General features: G+C 39.8%; 1 protein-coding gene across 1 annotated transcript; it reads right to left on the reverse strand.

Annotated features, from left to right (window-relative positions):
• Window positions 1-4,602: 4,602 nt before the first annotated feature.
• ARL6IP5 (ADP ribosylation factor like GTPase 6 interacting protein 5) lies at window positions 4,603-22,314 on the reverse strand. Its single transcript, XM_037130761.2, has 3 exons — window positions 21,898-22,314; window positions 7,545-7,762; window positions 4,603-5,530 (listed from the first exon to the last, which is right to left on the reverse strand). Exons 1-3 carry the CDS (start codon window positions 22,071-22,073, stop codon window positions 5,358-5,360), a joined length of 567 nt encoding a protein of 188 aa, XP_036986656.1. The 5' UTR covers window positions 22,074-22,314; the 3' UTR covers window positions 4,603-5,357.
• Between the last annotated feature and the right edge of the window lie 3,651 nt (window positions 22,315-25,965).

Here is a 25,965-nt window from a genome sequence, read left to right on the forward strand (position 1 = left end):
TGGGTTCACTTGGAGCACCCAGCTCTGGTGATCAGCAAGGTTGTGCCACTGGCTCTTATAGGAGGACACCTACTACATTAAGCCACTCTACCAAGACCAAGAGATGTAACAGGTCTACCCAACAAAAGAAACAGACACAGGGAGGCTGCCAAAATGAGTAGACAAAGAAACATGTCCCAAAGGAAAGAATAGAACAAAACTTTAGAAAAAGAACTAAAAAAATAAATAAAGACAAGCAATTTACTAAATGCAGAGTTCAAAACACTGGTTATAAGGATGCTCAGTGAGTTCAGTGAGAACTTCAAGAGCATAAAAAAGGACATGGAAACTATAAAAAAGAACCAGTCAGAAATGTAGGATACACTAATTGAAATGAAGAATTATTTATAGAGAATCAACAGTAGAGTTGATGAAGCTGAATCAAATAAGCAATTTGGAATATAAGGAAACAAAAACAAAAAAACCTTCACCCTACTAGAACAGCAAAAAGAAAAGAGAATTTTAAGAAATGAGAATAGTATAAGAATGCTATGGGACAACTTCAGGTGAACCAACATTCACACATGGGGATGCCAGAAGAAGAGAGAGAGAGAGCAAGAAATTGAAAACCTATTTAAAAAAATAGTGACAGAAAACTTCCCTAACTTGGTGAAAGGAGTAGACATACAAATCCAGGAAGTGCAGAGTCCTAAACAAGATGAACCCAAAGAGTCTCACACCAAGAGATATCATGATTAAAATGCAAAAGCTTACAGACAAAGAGAGAATCTTAAAAGCAACAAAAGAAAAGCAGTTACTTACCTACAAGGAAACTCCCATAATACTATCAGCTGATTTCTCAACAGAAAGAAACACTGCAGGGCACAAGGAATTGGCAAGAAATATTCAAAGTGATAAAAAGCAAGACCTAAAAACAAGACAACTCTACCCAGGAAAGCTATCATTTAGAATGGAAGGACATATAAAGAGCTTCCTAGTAAGGAAAAGCTAAAGGAGTTCATCACCACCAAACCAGTATTCATGAAATTATAAAGGGTCTTCTTTAAGGAAGATTTTTTAAAAAGTAAAATGGCAATAAATACATATCTATCAACAATTTAATCTAAAAAATAACTGAACAGAACAAAACAGAAACAGACTCATAGCTAGAGAACATTTTGATGGTCGCAAAATGGGGGGACTTGGGAGCATGAGTGAAAAAAAGAGAAGGGATTAAGAAATACAAATTGGAGTCTGGCTGTTTGTGGCTCTGTTGTCCAATTAAGGGTTTCAGGCTCAAGTGGTTGTCAGGGCACATGCCTAGTTGTGGGTTCAGTCCCCAGTTGAGGCATGTACAACAGGTAGCCAAACAATATTTCTCTTTCAAGTCAATGTGTCTTTCCCCCTCTTCCTCCTGTCCCCTCTATCTAAAATCAATAAGCAGGCCAAGATAGAAGCACAGGTAGCTACACTTTGCTTCCTTGCACAACCAAAAGAAAAATAACAACCAATTAAAAAACAAAAAACAACCACAACTGCCAAATTGAACTGTCTGGAAGTCTGACAACCAAGGAGTTAAAGAAACATTCATCCATACTGGTAGGAGGGGTGGAGATAGGAAGTTGGGTAGGCAAGAACACACAGTAAGGCAGCAGCTGGTGGAATGAGATATTCCACATTTGCATGTGGATAAGCGGGGAAGAACAACTGAGAAACAGACTATGCAACCCAGGGTTCCAGCATGGGGAAATAAAGCCTCAAAACCTCTGGTTATAAAAAATCTGTTGAGTTTGTGGTGGCAGAAGAAAGGCCCAGCCTCACAGGAAAGTCCATAGGAGGGGCCCACAGGATCCTAGAACACACATAAGCTCACCTACCTGGGAATCAGCACCTGAAAAGGAACAATCTACTTGTGGGAAGCAAGGAAAGTTGACTGAATGTGGGGCTAGAGCCAAGCAAGCAGCATTGTTCCCTCTCAGATCCCTCTCCCACATACAGGGCCACAATGCAGCTAAGTGGGTGACCCTGATCTGGTGAATACCTAAGGCTCCACCCTTTATAATGTAATTAGTATGCCAAGACAAAGAAATACGGCCCAAATGAAAGAACAAAACTCCAGAAAAAGAACTAAGTGATGAAAAGATAGCCAACCTATTAAATGTGGAGTTCAAAACACTGGTAATCAAGATGCTCACAAAAATTATTTAATAATGTCACAAAATAGAGGAAATTGTGCAAGCTATGCAAAGTAAAATACAGGAAAATATACAGGGAACCAACAGTAACAGGAAGGAAAACAGGACTCAGATCAATGTTTTGGAACAAAAGGAAGAAATAAACATTCAACTAGAACAGAATGAAAAACAAGAATTCAAAAAAGTGAGGGACACTTAGGAATCCTGGGACAATTTTAAATATTCCAACATCCAAATCATAGGGGTGCCAGAAGAGAAGAGGAAGATCAAGTAATTGAAAATTAATTTGAAAACATAACGAAGAAAAACTTCCCCAACCTGGTGGAGGAAACAGACCTAAAAGTCCAGGAAGCTCAGAGAGTCCTAAAGAAGTTGGATCCAAGGAAAAAACATATGAAGACACATCATAATTAAATTAAATTACCCAAGATTAAAAATAAGGAGAGAATCTTAAAAGCAGCAAGAGAAAAGGAGACAGTTACCCAGGAAGGAGTTTCCATAAAACTTTCAGCTGATTTCTCAAAAGAAACCTTGCAGCAAGAAGGGGCTGGAAAGAAGTAGTCAAAGTCAGGAAAGGCAAGGACCTACATCCAAGATTACTCTATCCAGCAAAGCTTTCATTTAGAATGGAAGGTCAGATAAAGTGCTTCCCAGATAAGGTCAAGTTAAAGGGACTTATCTAAGAAAAAGAAGATAAAAAACATGTACAGTAAAAATGACAGCAAACTCACAATTATTAACAACCACACCTAAAAAACAAAACCAAAAGCAAACCAAGCAAACAACTAGTACAGGAACAGAACCACAGAAATAGAGATCACATGAAGGGTTATAAATGGGGGGGGGGGGGGTGGAGGGGGAAAAGGTACAGAGAATAAGTAGCATAGATGGTAGGTAGAAAATAGAAAGGAGGTTAAGAATAGTATAGGAAATGTAGAAGCCAAAGAACTTATAGGTATAAACCATGCATATGAACTAAAGGGGGGCATGTGGGTGGGAGGGGTGTGCAGGGTAAAGGGTAGTGAAAGAGGGGAAATGGGACAACTATTAATAGCATAATCAATAAAATATATTTTAAAAAACAAACTATGAACAATCAAATGATAACAAACTCACAAATATCAACAACTGAACCTAAAAGAAGCAAAACAAAAACAAACTATGCAAACAATTAGAATAGGAACAGAATCACAGAAATGGAGATCACATAGAGGGTTATCAGAAGAGAGGGGATGGGGGAAAATGAGGGAAAAAGCTACAGGGAATAAGAAGCATAAATTATAGATAGAAAATAGGGGGAGGTTAAGAATAGAATAGGAAATGAAGAAGCCAAAGAACTTATATGTATGACCCATGAACATGAACTAAGGGGGGAGATTTTGGCAGGAGGGGGCTGCATAGTAAAGGGGGGGAAAGGAATGGGGCAACTAAAATAGCATAATCAATAAAATATACTTTGGAAAAGGGAAAGAAATTCTGACACATGCTACAATATGGATGAAGCTTGAAGACATTATGCTCAGTGAAATAAACTAGTACAAAAGCTTTATCTCATTTACCCCTACAAAAGCTAGTAGAAGATAGGGGGACTCTTTTACAATGTTGGTGGGAATGCAGATTGGTACAACCACTATGGAAAACAATATGGAGATACATCAAAAAATTACAAATGGATCTATCTTTTGTCCTAGTGATCCCACTTCTGGGAATACATCTGAAGGAACCCGAAACACTAACTGAAAGAACATAAGCACCCCTATGTTCACTGCAGCATTATTTACAATTGCCAAGATATGGAAGCAGCACCAGTGTCCATAAATAGATGAGTGGATAAAACAACTAAGGAACATTTACATAATGGAATACTACTTGGCCACAAAAAAGAAGAAAATGTTATACTTTGCAACAGTACAGACCTGGGGAACATTGTGAAACCTAAGTGAACCTAAGTGAAATAAGCCAGTCGGAGAAAGACAAGTACCATATAATTTCACTCACATGTGGAATTGAATTAATAAACTGAACTAACAGGAAAATGGGAACAGACTCATAAATGGAGAACAGGATGACAGATAGGGGGAAGAATTAGTACAGAGATTGCACAAAAAGGCAAAAGGACTCATGGACGTGGTCAACAGTGTGGTGATTGCTGGGGGGGGGTGGTGAGTATAAAGGGGACTAAAAAAAAAACCACAATAAAAATTAAACAAAAAAATAAAGATGCTTTTCAGATTTCAAATAATCAGCTATTGTCCTCATTATGCCCTAAGAAATTAAAACACACATTTTAATGTGTTTTCTTCTTTTGAAAAAACTTTCAAAAGTTTTCTTCTTTTGAAATGTTCCAGTTAACACTAAAAATGATAAAAACACAGGAGATATTATCTTGGACACCTTTTTGTTATTATAAAAATAAAAATATGCAATATATACATAACTTGTTTTATTTTTTTTAAAGAAGAATGTAAAGAATAATACAGGTTACATAGCTGTAATCTCCTTAAGGAAGATGACATTCAGTTTGCAACAAATACATGCTAGTGAAAATACATTGCTAGCATTTCAAAAATTTACAAAACTTTGACAAAATATTCTGCTAAACAGTTACCTTTATATTTGTAAACAAAATATGAACAGTTTATCCAGTTTCAACTGCAAGCCAAACAGGAGGCAAAGTGATAGAGATCATCTTCGATTTTAAGAGAATAAAAACAAAACTAATTTATAGCCCACATATAATCCTTAGGAGTATTTTTTGAGGAGGATGCTGGGGAAATTCAACAGGCTAATTCATACCATTGTCTACTTAAACAGTCTTTCCTTTTACTCAATTGCCTCAACACTTTAAAATTACCTTTTCCCCCACAAGATAACAGTATTGTACAATCCATAATTTTTATATTTTCTTTTATTTACGTACAGACATAAGTGTGCTCCACTTCCTACCAGTTTTCATAAACGAGCTGAAAATCCCTACATTCTAGGAGGGTGGTTTCTTTCAGTTTTTGAGACCTTCTCTCTGTAACATCAAAGAGGTTAACAGTTTGGCCAACATGTGCATACAGCCATTGATGGTTGGGTGGTATGTCCCTCCCATTTCAAAAATACAAATGAGAAGGGTGTCCGAATGAGGGCAAACTGCAACTCGTGTTCTGTTGCAGCCTCTGGCCAGGTCAGCTGCGTTTACTCCTTCACTTTGCTGATGTACTCAGTGAATTTGCCGATGCTTTCTTCCTGCTGCTCCAGAGCATCCAGCACAATGCCCATGGGTGTCCTCTTTAGCCCAATTCCCTCCATCTTGTTCTCTAGTTTGTTCTTGAGGTTCCGCAGTCTGAGCGAGGCATGGATAAACATCACTGCAGAGAGATGAGACATGGTTAGACCCCTTCTTCTCCAGTCACAGACCACTCTCTACTCTTACTTCCAGTCCCAGTCTCCTTCACTGGAACCCGACCTGGTTCTCTAATCAGTCTAAACCCTCCAATGTCTCCTTGGACTATATATAAGCTTTATATAAAGCTCTCTGTCAAGCCATATATGAAGTTTCCTTTTTGTGTGAAGGGAAGGACTATCTTCAAGAGGAAGGACGCTGACCTCGCAACCACACTTCCCTCCCTACATTGATACCATCACCGTCCCACTGCTACAAATGCCCTGACGCTCAAAAAAAAGTCCACATGACTCCAAACCTGCAGACCAATCAACCTTCCACAAGGTTCCCAGAAAGGAACTCAAGCTCAGTTCTGGGATTGTCTGCATTGTGGTGAAGTCAACCAAAGAGGCAGTTTTCCAAAGATTTATAAAGAAAAACTAATAGTTTTATAGATTTAATATACCTTCATGTTCCCCAAATTTGCTTCATCATCAAGAATTACCCAAGTTTGTTTATTAAGAAATGGATTCCCTGACCCCTTTCCTAGACCAGAACCTTAATGAACGGGCCTGGGAATCTGTATTTTAAATAGGTACACCCCAAGTGATCTACACCAATGATTTTCGAACTTCTGTGTACATACATATCAGCTGGGCAGCCTGTTAGATAGACAAATTCCAAGTCTCCACTCCCCTCCCCCCAATTTAGGCTGTTAAGACTGAGGTAGGGCTCTAGAATGTGAAATTTCACATTCACTCTGGATGATTCTGATAAACGTGACTTTGGACCCTCATTGTGAGAAACTAATATGTATTCTATCTGGAGGCCCCCAACCTAGACTAGCCCTTAGAAACACACAAGGCAATTTTTTAAAATAGGAGGTTTTGTGGGCACCACTGTCAACCCACAGAATCAAGGTCTCCGAGAAATATGGTTAGGAAGTTTATATTTTTAAAAAGCATCCTGGTTGAGTCTCACAATCATCAAAGTTTAGAAACAGCAGATCTTGTCTAATTTTCTTATTTTACAGATGTATGAACTACAGCCCATATAGTATACCTGGTCCAAACCACATGGCTGGTTTCTAGCAGGCCTAGGAATAGAAATCAACTTCACTACACTGGCCTATATCAGGCTCTGAGATGAAAAGGTACCAAAGTTAAATCATTGAAATAATAAGCCTCTAGCACATTAGGAAAATTTGAAGAATATTTCAAAAAGCTTGAGTTTGCTGATTCAAATATTTTGTCCAGTACTGTGTGGGACACATGCATAAATATTCTGGGCTTAATCTAATACAACTCCAAATAAGCAGTTGATTTTACTTAATGAAATAATGCTTGTGTGAAATGCTATTAAAAAGTTAAAGGGATATTCCTATCACTTAATACACTAGAATTTTCATCAGATTTCTACAGATGAGACTGAATTTTATCTCTTCTCTATTTCAGGCTTCATGTGTTTGGAATCTCAGTGGGGAAAAAATGCAGGTAAGACTTAGAAAATATCTAGTTCTCTTCACCAGAATTGGAAAACTTAGTGTCTATATTCTGGGATAATTATTTCCATAGACTTATAAAACTTGACACCAATAATGATCTTCTAAGTAGTAGAGTAAGTAATTTACTTCCAAATGACATACATTCATTCTTGACATTCTTGAGTCAGGGAGGTGTGAATGGCACTTAAAAGATTGAGAACAGACTCTAATATCAGACAAATCTGAAGTCCAATGGAGGCTATGCCACTTTCTAATGTGTGACTTTGGATTTGTGTTTCTTTTGTTTACTGTTGCATCCCCAGAAGAATGTCTGGTACTTAGCAGGTGCCCAATACATATTTGTAGAATTAATGTACTACTAGGTCTTAATCTGCTATTTGAGAAAGGCCTGATAACTTCATAGATATACCAACACACATAAGAAACAGGTTATGTAATTCCCACTGAACAATCTCTCCTACATTTTTAAAAGAAAAATCAACTCAGATTCACTTACACAACAAAGGAAAAGTGATGCCAAACACAAAGACCATGACCCCCCCAAACATGGATATGAGGAAGTAGCTAGCCACCATGACCACCATGACAAAGGTTGTGGGGTATTGCTTCTTCATCCGGCGGAGGATGTCTTTATTGTGGGCTGCCCACACAAACCCTGTGAACACCAGCACCACCACAATTCCTCCAAGGATCATGTTGAAGGGGCTCAGAAACCTGGAACATAAGAAAAAGAGGGAGGCCAGGTCAATAGTAATAGCAGCAAGAATAGGAAGATGAGGAAGGGGAGGAGTAAAAATGAATGTATAATATTTACTAAGCATTGTATCTAAATTGCCTTATATAGCCCTCGGAGCCATTCATTTCTCAAAAGAAGAAACTCTGGTGCGGAGGTAAGAAAATGGTGGGGCCAAGATTCACATCTAGGCAACCTGACTCCCACCAAACTCGTCAGTTCATCTCATTAGAGACCCACAATTTTAAGACTTAAAATTTAAAAGACCCCATTGTTTGCAGGGGCTATGTTTACCTTTCATTCATCCAGGCTCTAGTACACATTAAACTGTATTTTCTGAGCTCTCAAGTATTATTTAAATCCTCACAGAAATGGCCATGATAGATGAATATAGCATAGAGATCGCAGAATGACCTCCATGGGCCAGGTCAAATACTGTATATGTGAAATGTACAATGTTTTAAAAAACTTTAACTTGAATCTCAATGTGTTTAAAAAATCCATAAAACTTGGAGGTTTTTGCTTCTCCTGGAAACAAGAATATCTAACCACACGAGGCCCACTTACCCATGTGTCAACAAAGGCTGGGGCTGCCTTCCCATTCAGATAGAACCACTCATCTTCATCATGCCTCAGCGCCCCCACCACCACCGTGGCCTCTCTGACACAGAGGCCCCAGTGAGCTGCCATTACTCACTGTTTTTCTAATAAATGGCCTGTATTGCTCTCTTATACAACTGGTCTAGTCATGGAGGCATTTGAGTTTATGACTCCTGGCACAGACAGTCCATTATAATTCTTCAAAAGGGCCGAGAGCATTGTTAGGAAATGGGTTATCAATTAGGATTTCCAAATACAGAGCTTTCAGATCCATTGGTGCATGAGTCAGAGATAACACTACTGTTCATAAGGTGGGAACACATTATGAGGAGGAAATTCAGACCAAGTTATTTCATAAACTAAACTGACTGGGCATTGTAGCCCCCACCTCCACTCCTACTCACTGTGTATACAAAACCCTTAACAAGACAGTTGTGGTCAGCAAATGCAACAAATTACTAACATTTTACCCTCATGAGAAGCTAATGAGCACTTTACTTAGGAAGGACTAAGAAAGTCGATGTGTTTTCATCATGCTCTGAGTATCGTCATGACGGATTTGGAAGTGAGGGAGAGGGGAAGACAGGACAATGAAAGGTGAAGCCAAGAACTTACTACCTGTGAAATGGAACAAAGGAAGGATTCACACTCATGATGAGATTCAAATGTAAAATAATTAATAAATTTTTAAAAATCCTTTTACATTTAGCTCTGATTCTACCTCTCCAAACATAAAAGCTATTTGAAATAGTTTCTAATAGGAGTGAAAGTATTATATACCTTAATGGGTGAAATCAGGGATATAATCAATGTCAAAAATGCTTTTAAGAAATTAAAGTAAAATTTTACATGAAATTAAACAGTGGTAAAAGTATTAGCACATAATTTAAAATTAAACCCTACAATAATAAATTGCTTATTTCATTCAAAACTCTTGCAAATACTTATACCCTTCAAGACAACAAATCCCTTCCCTAGAATTGAGTCTAAGGAAATAAAAATGCAAAGACCGAGTTCTAACAGTATTTATGAGTGGTACTTATGATTAAAAACTTTTAGAAATAACCTATAGGGCCAAGAATTTACTAGATGGTGGGATATACAGCAAATTTGTAAGAGTCAAAGTATAATTAATAATATGGGAGACATTAATAATGTGCGGGTAAAAGCAACTAGAACACATTCTCTCTGTGAGGTTACGTAGACTTATCATATATTACACAGCTCAGAAGTAGAAATTTCCACAATTAGTAAATTCTTTGGTAATAGGAATAATGTGAACGTCTAAAAAAGAAAGTATAAAAATATAAAAGCAGCTGCTCCCTATCCCCACAGAGGCATGGCACAGCCAACTACAACAATCTTTACTTCATCTCTTTAATAGCATTAACACAATTTCCATTCATACACACAGTGAAGCGGCTCCTTCTCCTGCTCAAACCTTGGTTCACTGCCCCCACGCTTTCCCAACATCTAGCTCATGTGCTATTCTTCTTGTCTTCCCCAGTTCTTATTATCTGGGTCTAGTTAGTCTCTTTGTACTTTTTTTCATTTTAAAATTTTATGTGGGTCATACCCTACCTCCTGACTTAACCCCATAATTGGTGTGAGAAACCCAAAAATTTCCTCATAGGCCTTAGGAAAGGGAGAATTGGAGAGGGCAAAAACAAAATCCTCTTTAGCAGGTGGTGGGGAGACTAGATGGAGACTGTCACAGATTAATAAATCTCGTTACTAACACCAAAAGGAATCTGATAGAAATTATACCAAAGCCTACAGTAGTTATATTGGTAGTAGGATCATGGATAGTTTATTTCCATTTGCTTATTTACATGTTTTCCTCAATAGTGATGCATTAGTTGAAAATGAAAAAAAACAATATTAAAAAATGAGCGAATGAAAGTGGTAAAAGGTACCGAAAGAAATAAACACTTTTACAGAGCCTTGATGTTTATCTATAACACACCCAAATATTTCTGAGCTGTAAAGAAAAACAACACTAACATTAACACAAAGAACTAGAGTGCAGGATTCAAGTTTCAGGAAACTCTTTTGCATAATATATAAATAGGAGAGGACTGGTTGGCAGCAAAGCATGAAATGCCCCCTACTCAGTTCTTTCTAAAATACCTATTAAAATGATGTGAGCATGGAATAAAATGCACTCCAAGCTTTTCCTATGTTCCTCTATACAAGTAAAGTAGATATCTGGTTGAGTGTCTAAATTAAGCCAGTGACAAAGAACAATGAAAAATCCAGGCCTGACTCAAGCAATTCCAGATTTGTTTTTCACCTGTTCCTGTTGCTCATGGTCAAGGGAAGAAAACAGAGCAGAGATAGGACTGGTTTGAGTTTATAATACACCCAGCCATAATCTATAATTAGAGAGTAACCAAGTTTCTAAGCTTGAAAAAACAAACAAAGTTACTCAGAGCAGAAATGATTTTCTTCCTTATTTTGCTTAAGGGCAATTCCACTCCAAGAAATGGTAAGATGCACACCACTCCCATGCCCTGGCACCTACCTGCACTTGGAGGAAATTAACACACATAGCAGCAGAAGGGAGAGACAGAGGGAGAAAGGGAAAACAGCAGAGAGGGGAAGAGAGGAACATAATATTCTGTTCTTGGTTGAAATAGGACCTGGTTTCATAAATAAAAAAACGAAACAAAAACAGACTCATAGAAACAGAGACCAAAGGGATGGTTACCAGAGGGCACAGGCACATAAAAAACGCAAGGGAAATATAGTCAGTAATATTGTTACAAGCTTACATGATGACAGATGATTACTAGGATTAGTGGAGTGATCATACTGTAAGGTATAAAAATGTTGAATCACCATATCACACACTTGAAACTAATATAAGCAATATAATATTGTATGCTAACTATACTTAAAAATACATTTAAAATAACGTAACTGTTTTTTCTATTTTGAGATAATATAAAAATATATACCTACATACATATATATCCCATTTCACCCATTCGACTAGTAAATAAATATATGTAATATTTAAAAATTCTATTGGAATCATTGATGGCTGCAAAAAGGTTTAGAATCCCACAAAGCATGCAGCAGAGTCTTCAAAGATGAATCAGTTCAGTCCCATTACACACGAATAAGTTGAGGCCTGGGGAAGTGAAAAAATGTATTCAAAGGAATCCAGGGGAGAAAAAAGATGCCAGCTGATGTAACTGGGACACCAACTGACAATCTAAGCCATTCTGTGTTGTTAATCAGGCTCAGGAATTTCTCCCCTACTGCCTACCATTTTAAGAAACCCCATTCTTCTATTTGGGATACACAACTAAGGGCCATTCTGAGAAATTCCTTAGCATTCTTGTTTCTCTCTGAAGGAAGGTGGCTATTAGCAGGTTAGGACGTGTGTCTTAAACATGCAGTGTGATTCAGCCAAGGACAGCTACAGAACTAGCATGAGCCACTTAAGGGAAAAAATACTGACCAATCACAGAATTTGAGAGCTGCAGGAACCTTGAAAACCTACTTCATTCTACATAAAAGCAAGCTAAGGAACAGACAAATTAATAAATTTATCCCCAGGCCACCAGTTGCAGAGTTGGCTATGAAACCAAAACAGAGATACTCAGATAGATTCGAAGGCATATTTGGTAGCTTCTTTAAGGCTGCAATGTCAAGAACCAAAGAAGCAGCGTAATATTTCCTGAGCAGTAGAAACAGCTTTTATACTGAATTCTAATTTTCTAACACAAAAAGCTATTTTTGCAGTTTATTTTTTGAGGAAGCCTGATTCACCAAGAAAGGGGGAAACAATTTACTCACAGTGAACTTCTCTAAATTGCTAATGTTTTTTTCACAGTCCTTCAAAAGCCAGAGGGATCCTAGCAAACAGGAACCCACCCATCTGTTTCTTTGCTTCTCATTGCTCTCAGAATAAAAACAGAACTCTTCACACATGTACCAGGCCCTGCAGGGTCCAGCCCCTGATGCCTCAACAGCTGCACCCAGTTGTGTGATTTATACCCCCACAGGAGGCCTTGGCTGGGGGAGAAACAGGGGCCTGATATCCAGGCCACACTCTGCATCTGTCTGCAGTAGTTAGGGTGTGAATAAGCCCCCAGAGCCAGCAGCTGCTCTGGCTCTAGCTTTCTCAGACTGCCTTCTCAGGTTCCTACACTCCATCTGCTGGAGCTTCTAAACATCTACAGAACTCACCTTGCCTCTAGCCCTGCCAGGCCCATGAAAAAGCTGTTCTCTACTTGGTCCTTCCTACATCCCTCACATCTCAACTTCTTCGGCTTTTTCTCTCAGTCCCTCTCACCTGACCTGGTCAGAGCACCATCTGATCTTCTTCAGAGCACTAACTCCTAGGCAGTTTGCATTTATTTGAATTAGCACTGGATGAATGTCCTTGTCTCCCACTACAGATTAAGTTCCATGAGGACAGGGACCATAACATTTTCTCCCCAGCACCTAGCACAGAACAAGTATTCAATAAATATTTATTGAAAGACAGAAAAACGCTAAGAACTGAGCATATTTTCATGTTATTTCAATGAACACAACAACTTTCTATGGCCACAAATTAAGTGCTGTGAGACTTTTCTTGGAGAAATCACTATTATTCTCATTGGATACTAAATATTACCGAAAAATTAGTTCCTGTCTTTGTGTCTTCACAGAGCTGAAATGAAAGAAACAAACAAAAAAGCAAAAGTAAGATAAATCATCTAAGCTCCTATGCAAATGTAAGTAAGTGATAATTATTCTGGTATGACTGGTGAGATTTGTTCGTTTTTTTGCTAGTGCAGGCTGGGGGCCAGGAGGAGATCCATGTCCCACAAACCTGTCTATACAGGGCCCCTCTTGCTCTCTGTACCTCAGATAACCCCAACAATCTTCTATGTTTATGTTGGTTTCTTAACACGGTCTTCCATCCTGGCAAGGTCTATTTCTACTGTAAAGTATAAATGTAAATGTACAAACCAGTTTTGAGTAAACATGGGGAGTGTCTCCTGGGTCTAATGACCAAGAGCAGTTAAGATGGGACAGAAGCCTGTCTCCTGCCACAGAATGGTCATAGTAACCTAACCTGGAGATTTTCCTACTCAGTGAATTAGGAACTCCATTGGTATTTACTGCATACTCACTGTGTGCTGAAATTTATTGCACCCTCAGTAATTGGCACAAACTGAACACTCATATCCAAGTGATCCACAATCCTGACAGCCACTGGCAAGTCCAACAACCAAGGAGTTAAAGAAGAAACATTCATCCAGACCAGTAGGGGGCAGACAGGACACTCTGGAAGGTGGTGGCTGGCAGAGCAGGTGGTCCCGCATTTGAGTGGGAATAAGCCAGGAGGTACAACTGGGAAACAGGACAGACCATGGAACCCAGGGTTCTAGTGGGGGGAAATAGGCCTCAAAACCTCTCACTGTAAAAACCTGTGGGAGTTGTGGCAGTGGAAGAAACTCCCAGCCTCACAGAAGTGTTTGTTGGAGAGACCCACAGAGTCCTAGAACATACACTCTTTTTTAAAAAGTGTGTGGGGAGAAGTCAAGAAGGACAAGGTTACATAGTGTCAGAAGATGATTTAACAAAAAATAATCCTTATTAGATGATAAAATTTGCAAATTATCTGAAATTAAAATTGTGTTTCTTCTGGTATCAGGAGAAATACGTAATCCACCAGGGGAAGACATACGCCAGCATGCCGCAAGCTCCGCTTCGTAAGTGAATGAAGGGGTCTGGAAGGGCAGAAAGAAATGAATTCTGGGAGGATTTGGGAAAGCTGGGTGGACTTCACTTCCTTCCTGTATCCTCAGGGCTTTCACAATGTCTGGCACAAAGTAGGTACTCAGTAAATATTGCTTGAACTGAGTAGAAGGGTGAGGATGAATAAATTTCATAACCATTTACCCTATGCACATACTAAATGCCCCTCCCATTCTCAACATGTGAGAGTATTGGAATTTAGAATCATATTATAGAGGGGAGATCAAGTTAGTCAGGCCAAAGGTGATGTATGTTTATATAAATTTGTTTTTCTGTATGCTCACTATGCTTGTACTTGTGTAATGGTTATTCTGACATGTCTAGCTACCACTGTAAACTCTAAAGGCACTGAAGGCAGGAATCATAGCTATCACATTCTCCACGGTATGTCCTGGCATATTATCATGGAGGGGGTAAGTGCTTCATATACTTTGTGGAGTGAAAGAATGAAGCAGCACAAATAAGAGTGCTATCACACAATTGGTGATGAAGCTGATTAATCTCAAAAACATTCCCACTAGGTTTTAGCATGAATAAGCAACAATCAATTTCACATGCTAATGTTTTGATATGTTCCCACCCAGAGTATCCCAGGACTGTTTTCTTCCTTTACCAACTGGAAACTTGGTTTTGTTTTTTATTTTTTAATCCTCATCTGAGGATATATTTGTTGATTCTGGGGGGGGGAGAAAGAAATATTGAAGTGAGAGAGAAACATCAATTGGCTGCCTTCTGTACATGACCTGGCCTGATTGGGAATCAAATCCGCGAACTTTTGGTCTATAGGACAACACTCCAACCAACTGAGCCAACCAGCCTGGGCCCAAACCATTTCTTTAATACCAGATGCTGGTAGCCATAGTCCTAAAACATTCTATGGGACCACACTCATTTTTAAAAATATTATAGCAATGCTCATTTCAAATGCAGTTACCAGCCTTCCAGAAAATCCTTCGCATCTCAAGCAACTGAAAGCATAAAGGAGTCCACTCCTTTAGGGTCCACTCTCTGGTAACAGGCTACAAGGTGATACTTTCTATGAAAATAATGGGCTTTTTCATTTAGCAGCTACATTGTGCTTTCTTGAAGGGAAGGCATGCACATACACAATTGAGCATAAGTGCCTTTCTAAGTGGAGATGCAGTGGAGGGGCTCATGCGTTTGAAGATTTTGTGTGTGGTTTGGTGCTTCTGATGTCACACCAGAAAATACAGTTCAGCTAGCAGGGAGGAATTTGTGAGAATAAGAGTTGCAAATAATACAGGTGTTGTGAGAATAAACTATTCAGGAAAAATTGATTAATTAGGAGCTTTAGAATATTTGCAGTATGATTAAATGGGAAAGTATTTTACTTTATATCAATAAAAGAAGCTGCTATTAGCAGCCTTAGTTCCAATTAGCCACATAATTTAAGCATTTATATTTCTGAAAGTTGGGGAGTTGAATGGGATCAGTACCTTACAACTTCAACTTGGTGGTGTAGGAGGGTGATCCAAAAAAACCCAGAATTTATTTTTAAAAAATCATGTATTTATTCTTACATGTTTCAACTTCAGTCAGCTTCAAAGTACTCTCCATTTAATGTGATATACATCTGTAGACATTTTTTTCCACTGCTCAAAACAGTTTTTGAACTCATTGATTTTGATGCCTTTTAGTTCTTTTGCTGTTTTTTGTTTCACCTCTTCCACATCTTTTTCACCCAAGGAAACAAACAAAAAAAGGTTGCTTGCGGCAAAATTGGGTGAATAGGGTGGGACACAGGGATCATTCATTTTGTACCCAAAACTGCTGAATAGTCAGTGTGGTATGGGCAGGTGTGCTCTAGTAAATCACCCATCAGGAAATGGGCAAACACGATGAATCTTTAAAAAAAATTCACTGCAGCTGAACACAGCCTCTCATAACACCAACTGGTACACTGATACGGATGGGTTTCTCCAGAACACTCCCCTAGCAGAGGAAGCCTGTACTACAAGAGACCTGCCCTCCAGAAGGTAATTCTCTTTTTTTAGGGGGAGGTCCCCCCTCGTATATCAGGATAACTTGGGGAGTTAAGATAAAACTACAGTGCCTGGGCCCAGGCAAGAACTATATATTTAGAATCTCTGAAGATGACACTTGGGCAATAATTATGTTTATTTAAATTTTCTCTTTCTTCTGAACCACGGCAGACTTATACCTCTTAAATTGTCACTGCCTGTGAGTCATCTGAGAGTCTTGTTAGAATGGAGATTCTGACCCAATATGTCTGGGGCCTGAGAGTGTCCATTTCTAACAAGTTCCCGGAGTGAAAGATGCTGTTCTATAGTAGATTTCTCCAACTCACAGGTTTTGGCATTCTGTTAAGCACACAGAAATTCCTGTCCACAACTAGAATATATCACATGCTTAGTACTTCAATTGCATGTGCTATTAGATGTTGTCTTTGTTCCTCACTTTAAAAATATAACCAGAGCCCTGGCTGGTGTGGCTCAGTGGATTGAGCATCACCTTGCAACTGAAAGGTTGCCTGTTCAATTCCCGGTCAGGGCACATGCCTGAGTTGCAGGCCAGGTACCCAGTTGGGGGCATGTGACAGGCAATCATTTGGTGTTTCTCTCCCTCCCTTGCCCTTTCTAAAAATAAAATAAATAGGACTCTGGCCAAGATGGAGGTGTAGGTATACACACTGTGCCTCCTCCCACAACCAAAATAAGGACAACAATTCAGAAACAAAAAACAACTAGTACCATATGGAAGGATGAACTGTACGGAAGCCCAACAACCAGGAGTTAACGAAGCAACATTCATTCAAACCAGTAGGAGGGGCAGAGTCAGGTGGCCAGTCAGAAAGGGGTCATGGCAAAGCGGTGGCTGGCGGACCCTGGATGCACAGGGCAGCAGCAGGCAGACCCAGCGAGGCGGCAGATTGTGGAGCACAGGGCACAAAGAGGCTGGCAGACGGGGAAGTCCCACATTTGCTAGCAGATAAACCAGGTGATACTGGGGAGCAAGACAGACCATATAACCCAGGGTCCCAGAGTGGAAAAATAAAGCCTCAAAACACTAATTGAAAACACCTGTGGGGGCTGAGGTGCAAGGAGAAACTCCCAGCCTCACAGTAGAGTTCGTTGGAGACACCCACAGGGTCCCAGGATGTACACAAACCCACCCACACAAGAATCAACACCAGAAGGGCCCAGTTTGCTTGTGGGAAGTGGGGGAAGTCACTGAAATCCAGCAAAGAGCAGAGCAAGCACCATCGTTCACTCTCAGACTCGTCTCCAAGGTACAGCATCACAACCCAGCAACTGGGTTGCCAGACCCTGGTGACACCTAAGGCTCCACCCCTCACCAAGTAACAGCTGCACTGAGACAAAAAAAAAAAAAAATGGCCCAAATGAAAGAACAGAGCAAAGCTCCAGAACAAACTGAACTAAGTGATGAAGAGATAGCCAACCTATCAGATGCACAGTTCAAAACGCTGGTGATCAGGATGCTCACAGAACTGGTTGATTTTAGTTGCAAAATAGATGAAAAAATGAAGGCTACGCTAAGTGAAATAAAGGAAAATGCACAGGGAACCAATAGTGATGGCAAGAAAACTGGGACTCAAATCAATAGAGTAGACCAGAAGGAAGAAAGAAACATCCAATCAAAAAAGAATTAAGAGACAAGAATTCAAAAAAAATGAGGAGAGGCTTAGGAACCTCCAGGACATCTTTAAACGTTCCAACGTCTGAATTATAGGGACACCAGAAAGAGAAGAGGAAGAGCAACAAGTGGAAACGTTATTTGAACAAATAATAAAGGAGAACTTCCCCAGTTTGGCAAAGGAAATTGACTTCCAGGAAGTCTAGGAAGCTCAGAGTCCCAAAGAAGCTTTCATTTAGAATGGAAGGGCAGATAAAGTGCTTCCCAGATAAGGTCAAGTTAAAGGAGTTCATCATCACCAAGCCCTTATTAGAGGAAATCTTAAAAGAAAAAGAAGATAAAAAACATGTATGGTAAAATGACAGCAAACTCATAATTATTAACAGCCACACCTAAAACAAAAATGAAACAAACTAAGCAAACAACTAGAACAGGGACAGAACCACAGAAATGGAGATCACATGGAAGGTTAGCAACAGGGCAATTGGAAGAGAAGGGGAAAAGGTATAGAGAATAAGTAGCATGTATAGTAGGTTGAAAATAGACAGGGGGAAGGTAAGAATAGTATGGGAAATGTAGAAGCCAAAGAACTAATAAGTGTGACACATGCACATGAACTAAAGGGGGGAATGTGGGTGGGAGGGGGAGCAGGGTGGAAGGAAGTGAAGGGGGGAAATGGGACAACTGTAATAACACAGTCAATAAAATATATTAAAAAATTAAAACAGATAATTTTTTTAAGTTTTTCCCTATGGAACAAGGAAAAAATAAATAAAATAAAATAAATAAAATCTTTAAAAAAATAAAAAAGAAATATATAACCAGAGACATTAAAATAAAGAACCAACTGACAGTAACCAGAGGGAGGGTTGGAGGGGATAATGGGGGGAAACAGTAGAATGGTTGTCAAGGAGCGTTTGTAAAGAACACATGGACAAAGCCAAAGGGGGTAGGATCGAGGGTGGGAGGTAGGGATGGGTGGGGATGGAGGGGGGGGTGGAATGGAGACAACTATAATTGAACTACAATAAAAAAAATACAGGCACAGACTTGTATTGCTGTATGTGAGGTAAAATGAGTATCTGATGCCAACATGTCTTATGACAAGGATGGAGAAGGTAACTCAGTTCCTCTTCAATCTCAGACAGCTTTCCCTTCTGGATTTAAAGGACGCAAAGCTATTTTCAGCAAAACATACATTCTCCAGCTTGTGATTCATGTTATTCCTTTTAAGTCATTCAGTCTCTTCTGAAGTGACACTTGCATCTCAAAAGGAAACTCAAGTCTTCAAGGGAAGCAAAGTTTTATATGAAACACAAGTAAACCACTAGTGTTTATTCATCATCTAAAACTTCTGCCTAAGACAACACACAAGCTGTGAGAATTTTAAACATGCCTGTGACCTAGGATTTACTATAACACCTAACATTTCAGTGTTGTCATCTGCAAGACCTTGATTAGTTTTATATTAAGTCATGTCATTCCTATTTTATAGCAGTAAAACTCAAAGAGCAAGTGGTTTTGGAGGTAGAGGATATCCTCTTAGTCTTCCTTCTCCCTCCCTGCAGGCCCTCTCTATCCTCATTTAAGTGGGTTTTCAACATGAGAGCAGTCAGAGCTGAGACTTAGAACCCTCTAACAATGACCTGCAGGTTCCTTCTCACCAGCAGGGGATGGAAGAACACCCCGGAAGAACTCCCTTCAACAGAGTCCTTTCCCCAGTAAACAGTCAGGCCACATTTTCACACAACTGTACCAAGATATCAAAAGAACTGTCAGATGCCAGTAGAGAGGACCCGGATGCACAGCCTCCAGCACTGCTCTGAGCCCACGCATCTACTGGCTTTATCAAGAGGGTTCTCTGTAGAATGAGAAGTGTTCCAGAATCAACTAAGCTCCCTGACCCTGAAGATACTTGGTTTCTTCCAGCTTTAACAGACTATAATTCTACACCTTATGACTCATAGGAAGGTTACCATAGTAGTTAAGAGCACAACCCTGGGTCTGTGACTTTGAGCAAGTCATTTAACCTCTCTGAGCCTCAGGTTTAGGTTTATAGGAGAAATAACAGTATTTCATCTCATTGGGTTGTATGAGGGAATTCAAGTAATCACTTTGTTATTGTTAGTTTATTAAGAAAGAAAAGAGCAATTTGTGAGAAAAACTATAGACTGTGTGTTTGTAGACACAGAAAAAATAGTTGAAGGTCATACATTAAGTTTTTACTGAGCTACAAAAGCTCACATTTTGTACAGAGTTTTCAAAAACACTCACTACTGGCCCAAGTTTTTCAAAATAATAATTATAAAAAATTAACATGGCTATGTTTTACTTTTACCTTAAAAAATTCAATGCCAACCAACATCTCCCATTTGAAAAAAGGAATGAGAAGGGCAAACACTCCAAACTGCCTGAGTTAGTGGGCTAAGACACTACAAGAGAGCTAAATTTAGTTAAGGAAGGGAAGGGCCCTGGCCTTCCCAGGTAAAAAAAAAAATAGATTCCAGCAAGGTTACCTGAGCTGAGTCTGGTCTGGGCAGTACACCTCTCTGAAAAGCAATGTTTTTTGTTTGTTTTGTTTTGTTTTTGGTACATTTGCTAGGTTTGTGTCAGAACTTGCCTCATATCTAACTTTTTGAAGTTGCCTAAAAACAAAAACAACCCCATAGCTAAATCACCAGATAAGATTCCTTGTTTACTTCTTTACAAAAGAAAAAAGGAAGGAAAATAACAGATGCAATCCTATTTACTATTGGGTTTTTTTTCTTTTAATTTTTTTAGTGTATAGGAAATAAGACTCCAGCATAAAGACAGGGGAAGGTTCAGAAGGCAGCTGTTTCAGGCCTGTTTTACCCCAACTAATTTTAACTTAGGTTGCCACCTTGGCTCAGAGTTCTGCCCTCCAGACACTGAGTCGTTCTCAGAGATTGCAGGTCCTTAAGCAACACAGAATGAGGATCTGGGTAATTAACTGTCAACCGAACCCCACAGATGAGCGTCCACTTCTCCGTCAGGGTGACTGCTCTAAACCACACCCAAGAAATTGTGACCTCTCTCTTCTCTGTGCACTGAGTTTGGTCCTATAGCTTCTCAACAACCAATGGTGCCCTTGGGCCTTCTGGCCCACAGATGAATTCTTTCATCTCTGTCCGATCCCACTGTGCTCCCGTAATTGGCACAGAAGAATGACTCAATAAATAAGTCAAAGAACAGCAAACCAACTTAAAAAACCACCCTATTAGTCCTTTCTCACACCCTCCAAGTTTGGATTTCTCCTGTCTCCCAGGCCAGCTTGCTCTTCCCTCTGTGTTTACTCTGAAGTGGAAATATCAGACACTTCTTTAATGGCAAGCGAGTCCCTTATAATGCCTGAGGGCGGCTTTTTCTTTAAAGATGTGTGGATCCTAGCAGAGTGGGCGTATGTGCATGTGTGAAACTGTATGTAACACAGGGCACTTTTTTATTTTAAGATCCGGTTGAAAAGGCCTCCTATACACAGAACGCAGTCTAGGAAGTGAAGATACAGAAAGTGGCCATGCCTGTCAACTCCTAGGAGGAAAAAAAAATTAAGGACCCCACTCGTACAGGCAGGGCAGCCTTCATCCCACACTGGGTGATGCGTCCCAGGGAACGGCCCCCGCTTGCCTCCAAGTTCGGCTTCGTTGTACAAAGCGTCAGGCACAGCATAGACACTGACAGAGCCCGTCGCCTCCTGAATGTCCTTCCTACACTGCCGAACACAAGCGGACACCGTCGGGATCCAGTCCCAAGATAGGGTTACGCCACTTTCCTTTCCTTATTTTTAAAAGACCGGCCACTACCGACATTCCCCCAGCAAGACCCTAATCGAAGCAAGGCTGAAAAAAGTCACTGTTCTTGCCCGGGACTGTCAATATGTCCTTACTCTCAGGGCCCCCGCAGGTCTCAACCCGAGGGACGGAAAGGAAAACGGGGCCCCAGGTTGCTGCGGCCTCACTCTGAGCGCAGGCTACTGAGGCTGGTCCGCCTGCAGTTGCCCCGGCCCCCGCCGCGCGTGCAGAGAATTTCCGCCCGCGGAGTCTGGCCCTCAAGTCCCTCCGAACTACCCCCATCAATGCCCCGAAGGGGCCCCACTTACCCCACAACTGAAATCATCATGGCAGCTACCACCAGGTAGTTGGTCTGATAGTAGAGCAGGTTGCTCACCACGCGGTTGTTCCATTTGGAAATGTCCCTGAAGTCTGGCCGGGCGAAGCGGTCAGAGCCTGGAAAGAAATCATCCCAGGCCCGGAGCGGTGCAATGTTCACATCCATGTCTGGTCACTTCCCCAATGTTTCTTCGCCTCTGGAATCTGGCAGCGGCGGTGGCTGCAACCGAACCAGCTGAAAGGTTAGCAGTGACGGCGGTTCCGGCTCGGCCAGCTCTGTGGTTGACAGCAGCCGAGCAGAGGAAATTGGAAGCGGGAGGGCGTTTCCCCCCTCTTTTTAACTTTCTTATTGGCCCTAAGAGGTTGGCTATAGGAAAACTGGGTGCCCGCGACTGAGTAAGGGGCTGAGTGTAAAAGAGAGACGAAATGACAGGAGGGAACCAGCGGAAATCCGCCTAGTGAGAAATGGCAATGTTTTCCCTGGAAGTCCAAACACGACCTTCTTTAAAACACCCCCTTTGAATATTTAACCCTAGGAATGTGTTCCGGACTTTGGGGGAAATTTTTGAAGCGGTTCAGTTGCTAACCTAAGTAAAATGGAATGGAAGGCAACTGTAGTGTTACTGGGGGATGAGCTGTTTTTGGAAAGTAAGCCGTTACTAACCTCTGCACATCTGAGTGTAATCCTGGTGTTTTCTCTGTTTCACCATGAGTCAGTATGAGTGAAATTAGATTGACAAAATCGGAATGAAGAGGGTGTAGAACGGAAGATTGGTTTGTTCATTCACTTCTCTTCTTTGTTTTCCATGTCCATTCTGTATAGACAAAATTTTTCAACGAGTGTGCATTCTGATAAAGTGGGCACAACATGCCTGGATCTGGTCACTACAGCCCTGATCTGGGCATGTCGTTTACATTTGAAAGTAAACAATGGTCTGCAGTGAACTTACTGTTCTGCACCCAGTATCTTCTGAGCGGAAACATGAATTCTACTCACACAGATCTTTCTTAGTTTTATCTTAATATTTGGCGACAAATTTCACTATGAAAGCACAGTACTTTAATAGATAATATGATAGTTTTATATCTCAGCCCAAATGCTTTAATTGTAAATTTCCTGCTCAGGTTTCCAAAGGGTCTTCCTTTTTCCAGTTAAAGGGCTGGTTGGTATAGGCAACCTCCTTTTATCTCAAGTGCAAGAGAAAAAAATATTTTAGTTAACTTCATAGTGTGGTAGGCAAAATTCTAAAATGTGAATGTGTAAGATAAAAGTCTTTAAACATTCAATGGTGCTCTTTTTAAAAACTGAATTCACTCTCCTCAGGCCACCAATTTTTTTTTTAATGGAAAGTAATAAAATATATCTATTGCAAAATCTAGAAGACATAATTTGGTTTTACTTGGTAATTTAGAAGCTATTTCAGGAACCCACAATGACTCTAAGTAAATACTTCTGTCATTGGTGTTGAATAAAGTTTAAAAGGCGAAAATATTTTTGAGCTGTCACATTTTCTTGATTCTGGAAAAATGGAAAGATTTAAAGTTACAGAGAATAAAATTAGAGTCCCAACTCCTCCATTTCTTGCTAGTGGCTGACAAATTACTTAATCTCCTCCAGTCTCAGTTTCTTCATGTCTAAACTGGGTATAATAAAAAACTGTCTAAACTGGGTATTAATAGTCTTCATGTCTAAACTGGGTATTAATAGTGGAAGATAAATAAGAGTGAAAGAGGTGTGCTTATTGTATAGCAATTGCTTGCAGTTAGATATTACTGTTATTGCTATTAGTAATAGCATAGCCCATGATTCATTTGGTATCATGGCATTAATAGTGCTGTAACTTGATTTGTTTTCTATGCTTTCATAATGAATATCCATTGACTTTTCTCTATCTCATTGCAATTTTATTGTTTTAGTTGTATCTGGGTACACTTGATAGGGGAAAAAAGGTTGAAAAATTTCAGTGTGATGTCAAAAGATATTTTGAGTCCTTTCAAAACCTAATGAGAACATTGTGAGAGATTTAAAGAAAAAAGTCGAGAAGAATGCAGTCTTGCTCTGTCTTCAAGAATCTTGCAATGCAGTGGAAATACTAACTTTACCAAACAGTGAGAAGAGTGCTATCTAGAGATGTGCCATGCTTCAGGAAGTCAGTGTGGCAGAATTCCCTTGCATTTATGAGCCCCAGTAAGGCCCACGCTTATTGGAGTGATCAGTGAGCATTAGGAGGTGTGATCAAGAATGTTTACCTTTTAATTGCTCAGTACCACATGACCATAAACCATCAAGTGCGTGTTAATAATAATATGATTTACTCATTGATCATAAGTCATTGATATCCATTAAATATTTTTTCAGTGTAATTTTACTTATTTGTTCTAACCTTCAGAGAGTTTCAAAAATAACAAAAAATATTTTTTAGAGCCAGGTATAGTGATACAGAGCATGATCCATTTCTCTCTCTCTCAAAATATTAAATATGCTTCTCACCCTGGTTCGATTGTGGGACTTTTTGTTTTTTCACTACACATTTCTACCTTTATCATGTGAGGGAAGAGAAAAAAATTCCTTCTTCTTCCCATTCTCTTAGTTCTTCTGGCTGGTCTAATAATCAAATTGACACGAGAGAGATTAACAGAAGAAAATAACTAAATTTAATTACACATGTATGCACAGGGGTTTCATAAGAATACTGGCTCAATTGAAGCTTTGCCTTCTTGAGCTCAGGCTAAGGGGGCAGGGAGCAGTGGTTTGGGACTTCAAAGAGAAGAAAGGCAGTTTATGTGGAATGGAAAAGCAAATGTTTCCAAACACAAATGTTTGCTGGTCCATCTTTAACAATGGGACGCAGAGAAGTCTTTGATCAAATAGGCTTTGCTGGTTGCTCCCTATCACACTACAGTAGTTCAGGTTAAACTACAGTTATCTATAATGCTATAATGATATCTCTCTTCCTTGACCAGGTCTTTTATCTAAATTCTTTAGAGAGAAGATCAACGGATTTTCCTGAGTCTTTCATTTCTTAAATATAACTAACTTAAAAGAAGGGGAAGGGGAAGGGTTTTCAGGTATAAAGGACCCAAGGAAAAAGATAACAGGGGTGAGGGGAGGGGGGAGGATTGAATATAGAAGCGGAGGAGGGTAGGGCAGGGGAGAGTAATGGGGGAAAGAAATGGGGACAACTGTAATTGAACAACAATAAAAAAGTTAAATAAAATGATTAAAATGGCAAAAAAAGAACAAAAACTCCTAGTTTAAAATAATCAATAACCACTCCCCCACCCCCACACACAAAGAAAACATATTCCAGAATGGCACACTCTGCTTCCCTTCAGTCATAAAATTATTTTTAATAAAAATGAACACCTGGAATCCTTACTTTATTTCAGACACTGTTTGAAATGCTATTAGCAGAAACTGTTTGACATTATTCATTTAGTGGGGGTCAGATTCACTGTTAGAGCCTTCCTGGTGTCCTTATATACAGACTTGTGCTTCTACATAGGACCACTCTGAATATTTGTTGTGGGAGGAACTCTGTTCTCCTCACTGACACGGCAAAGAATTACAGATCAGCAACTCTATTAGCATGCAAGCAAAGTTTATTAGTGATAAGTTCTCATGGAAGAGAATGGGCCTTGCTGAGGTGAAGGACAAAGGCATAGGGCATAGGTATAGGCAAGGTAAGGGTGGCAAGTCACCTGGGTGGTTTGATGTTTCACAAAAAGGCTCTGCACAAGACATGATGTACCAGTGGGCATGTTGTCATGATGAAGCTTCCAGTCACCACTTGCTCATAGCTGTGTCCTTTTGAATCATCCAAATAGTTTCCATGGAGGAATGTTCAAGCTTAATGCAAAATCTGACGCAGATTTGTTGCTCTACTTGCTCAGTGATTTTGAATGCAATGGCCACACAATATACATGCTCACTCAATAGCATCCACTGCCCCTACAGACTAGTACAGTGAAGTTGTCATTGTTCACACATGAGCATTCCAGTCCACTCTCCTTGGCTGCTAGGTTACATTGATGTCATGCAAACTCTTATTATATTA

Source organism: Artibeus jamaicensis, unplaced genomic scaffold (genome assembly GCF_021234435.1).
Source record: "Artibeus jamaicensis isolate MK-2021 breed Jamaican fruit bat unplaced genomic scaffold, CSHL_Jam_final contig_1157, whole genome shotgun sequence".
Lineage (NCBI taxonomy): Eukaryota > Metazoa > Chordata > Mammalia > Chiroptera > Phyllostomidae > Artibeus > Artibeus jamaicensis.

Bases quoted from the DNA above. Each gene is read 5' to 3' on its own strand.
- ARL6IP5 (XM_037130761.2), bottom strand. From the start codon at position 22,073: ATGGATGTGAACATTGCACCGCTCCGGGCCTGGGATGATTTCTTTCCA. The intron at 7,763-21,897 runs GTAAGTGGGGCC...CTTATGTTCCAG, and splicing joins ATGATGATTTCAGTTGTGGG to GTTTCTGAGCCCCTTCAACA. The intron at 5,531-7,544 runs GTAAGTGAATCT...ATCTCTCTGCAG, and splicing joins CATCACTTTTCCTTTGTTGT to TGATGTTTATCCATGCCTCG.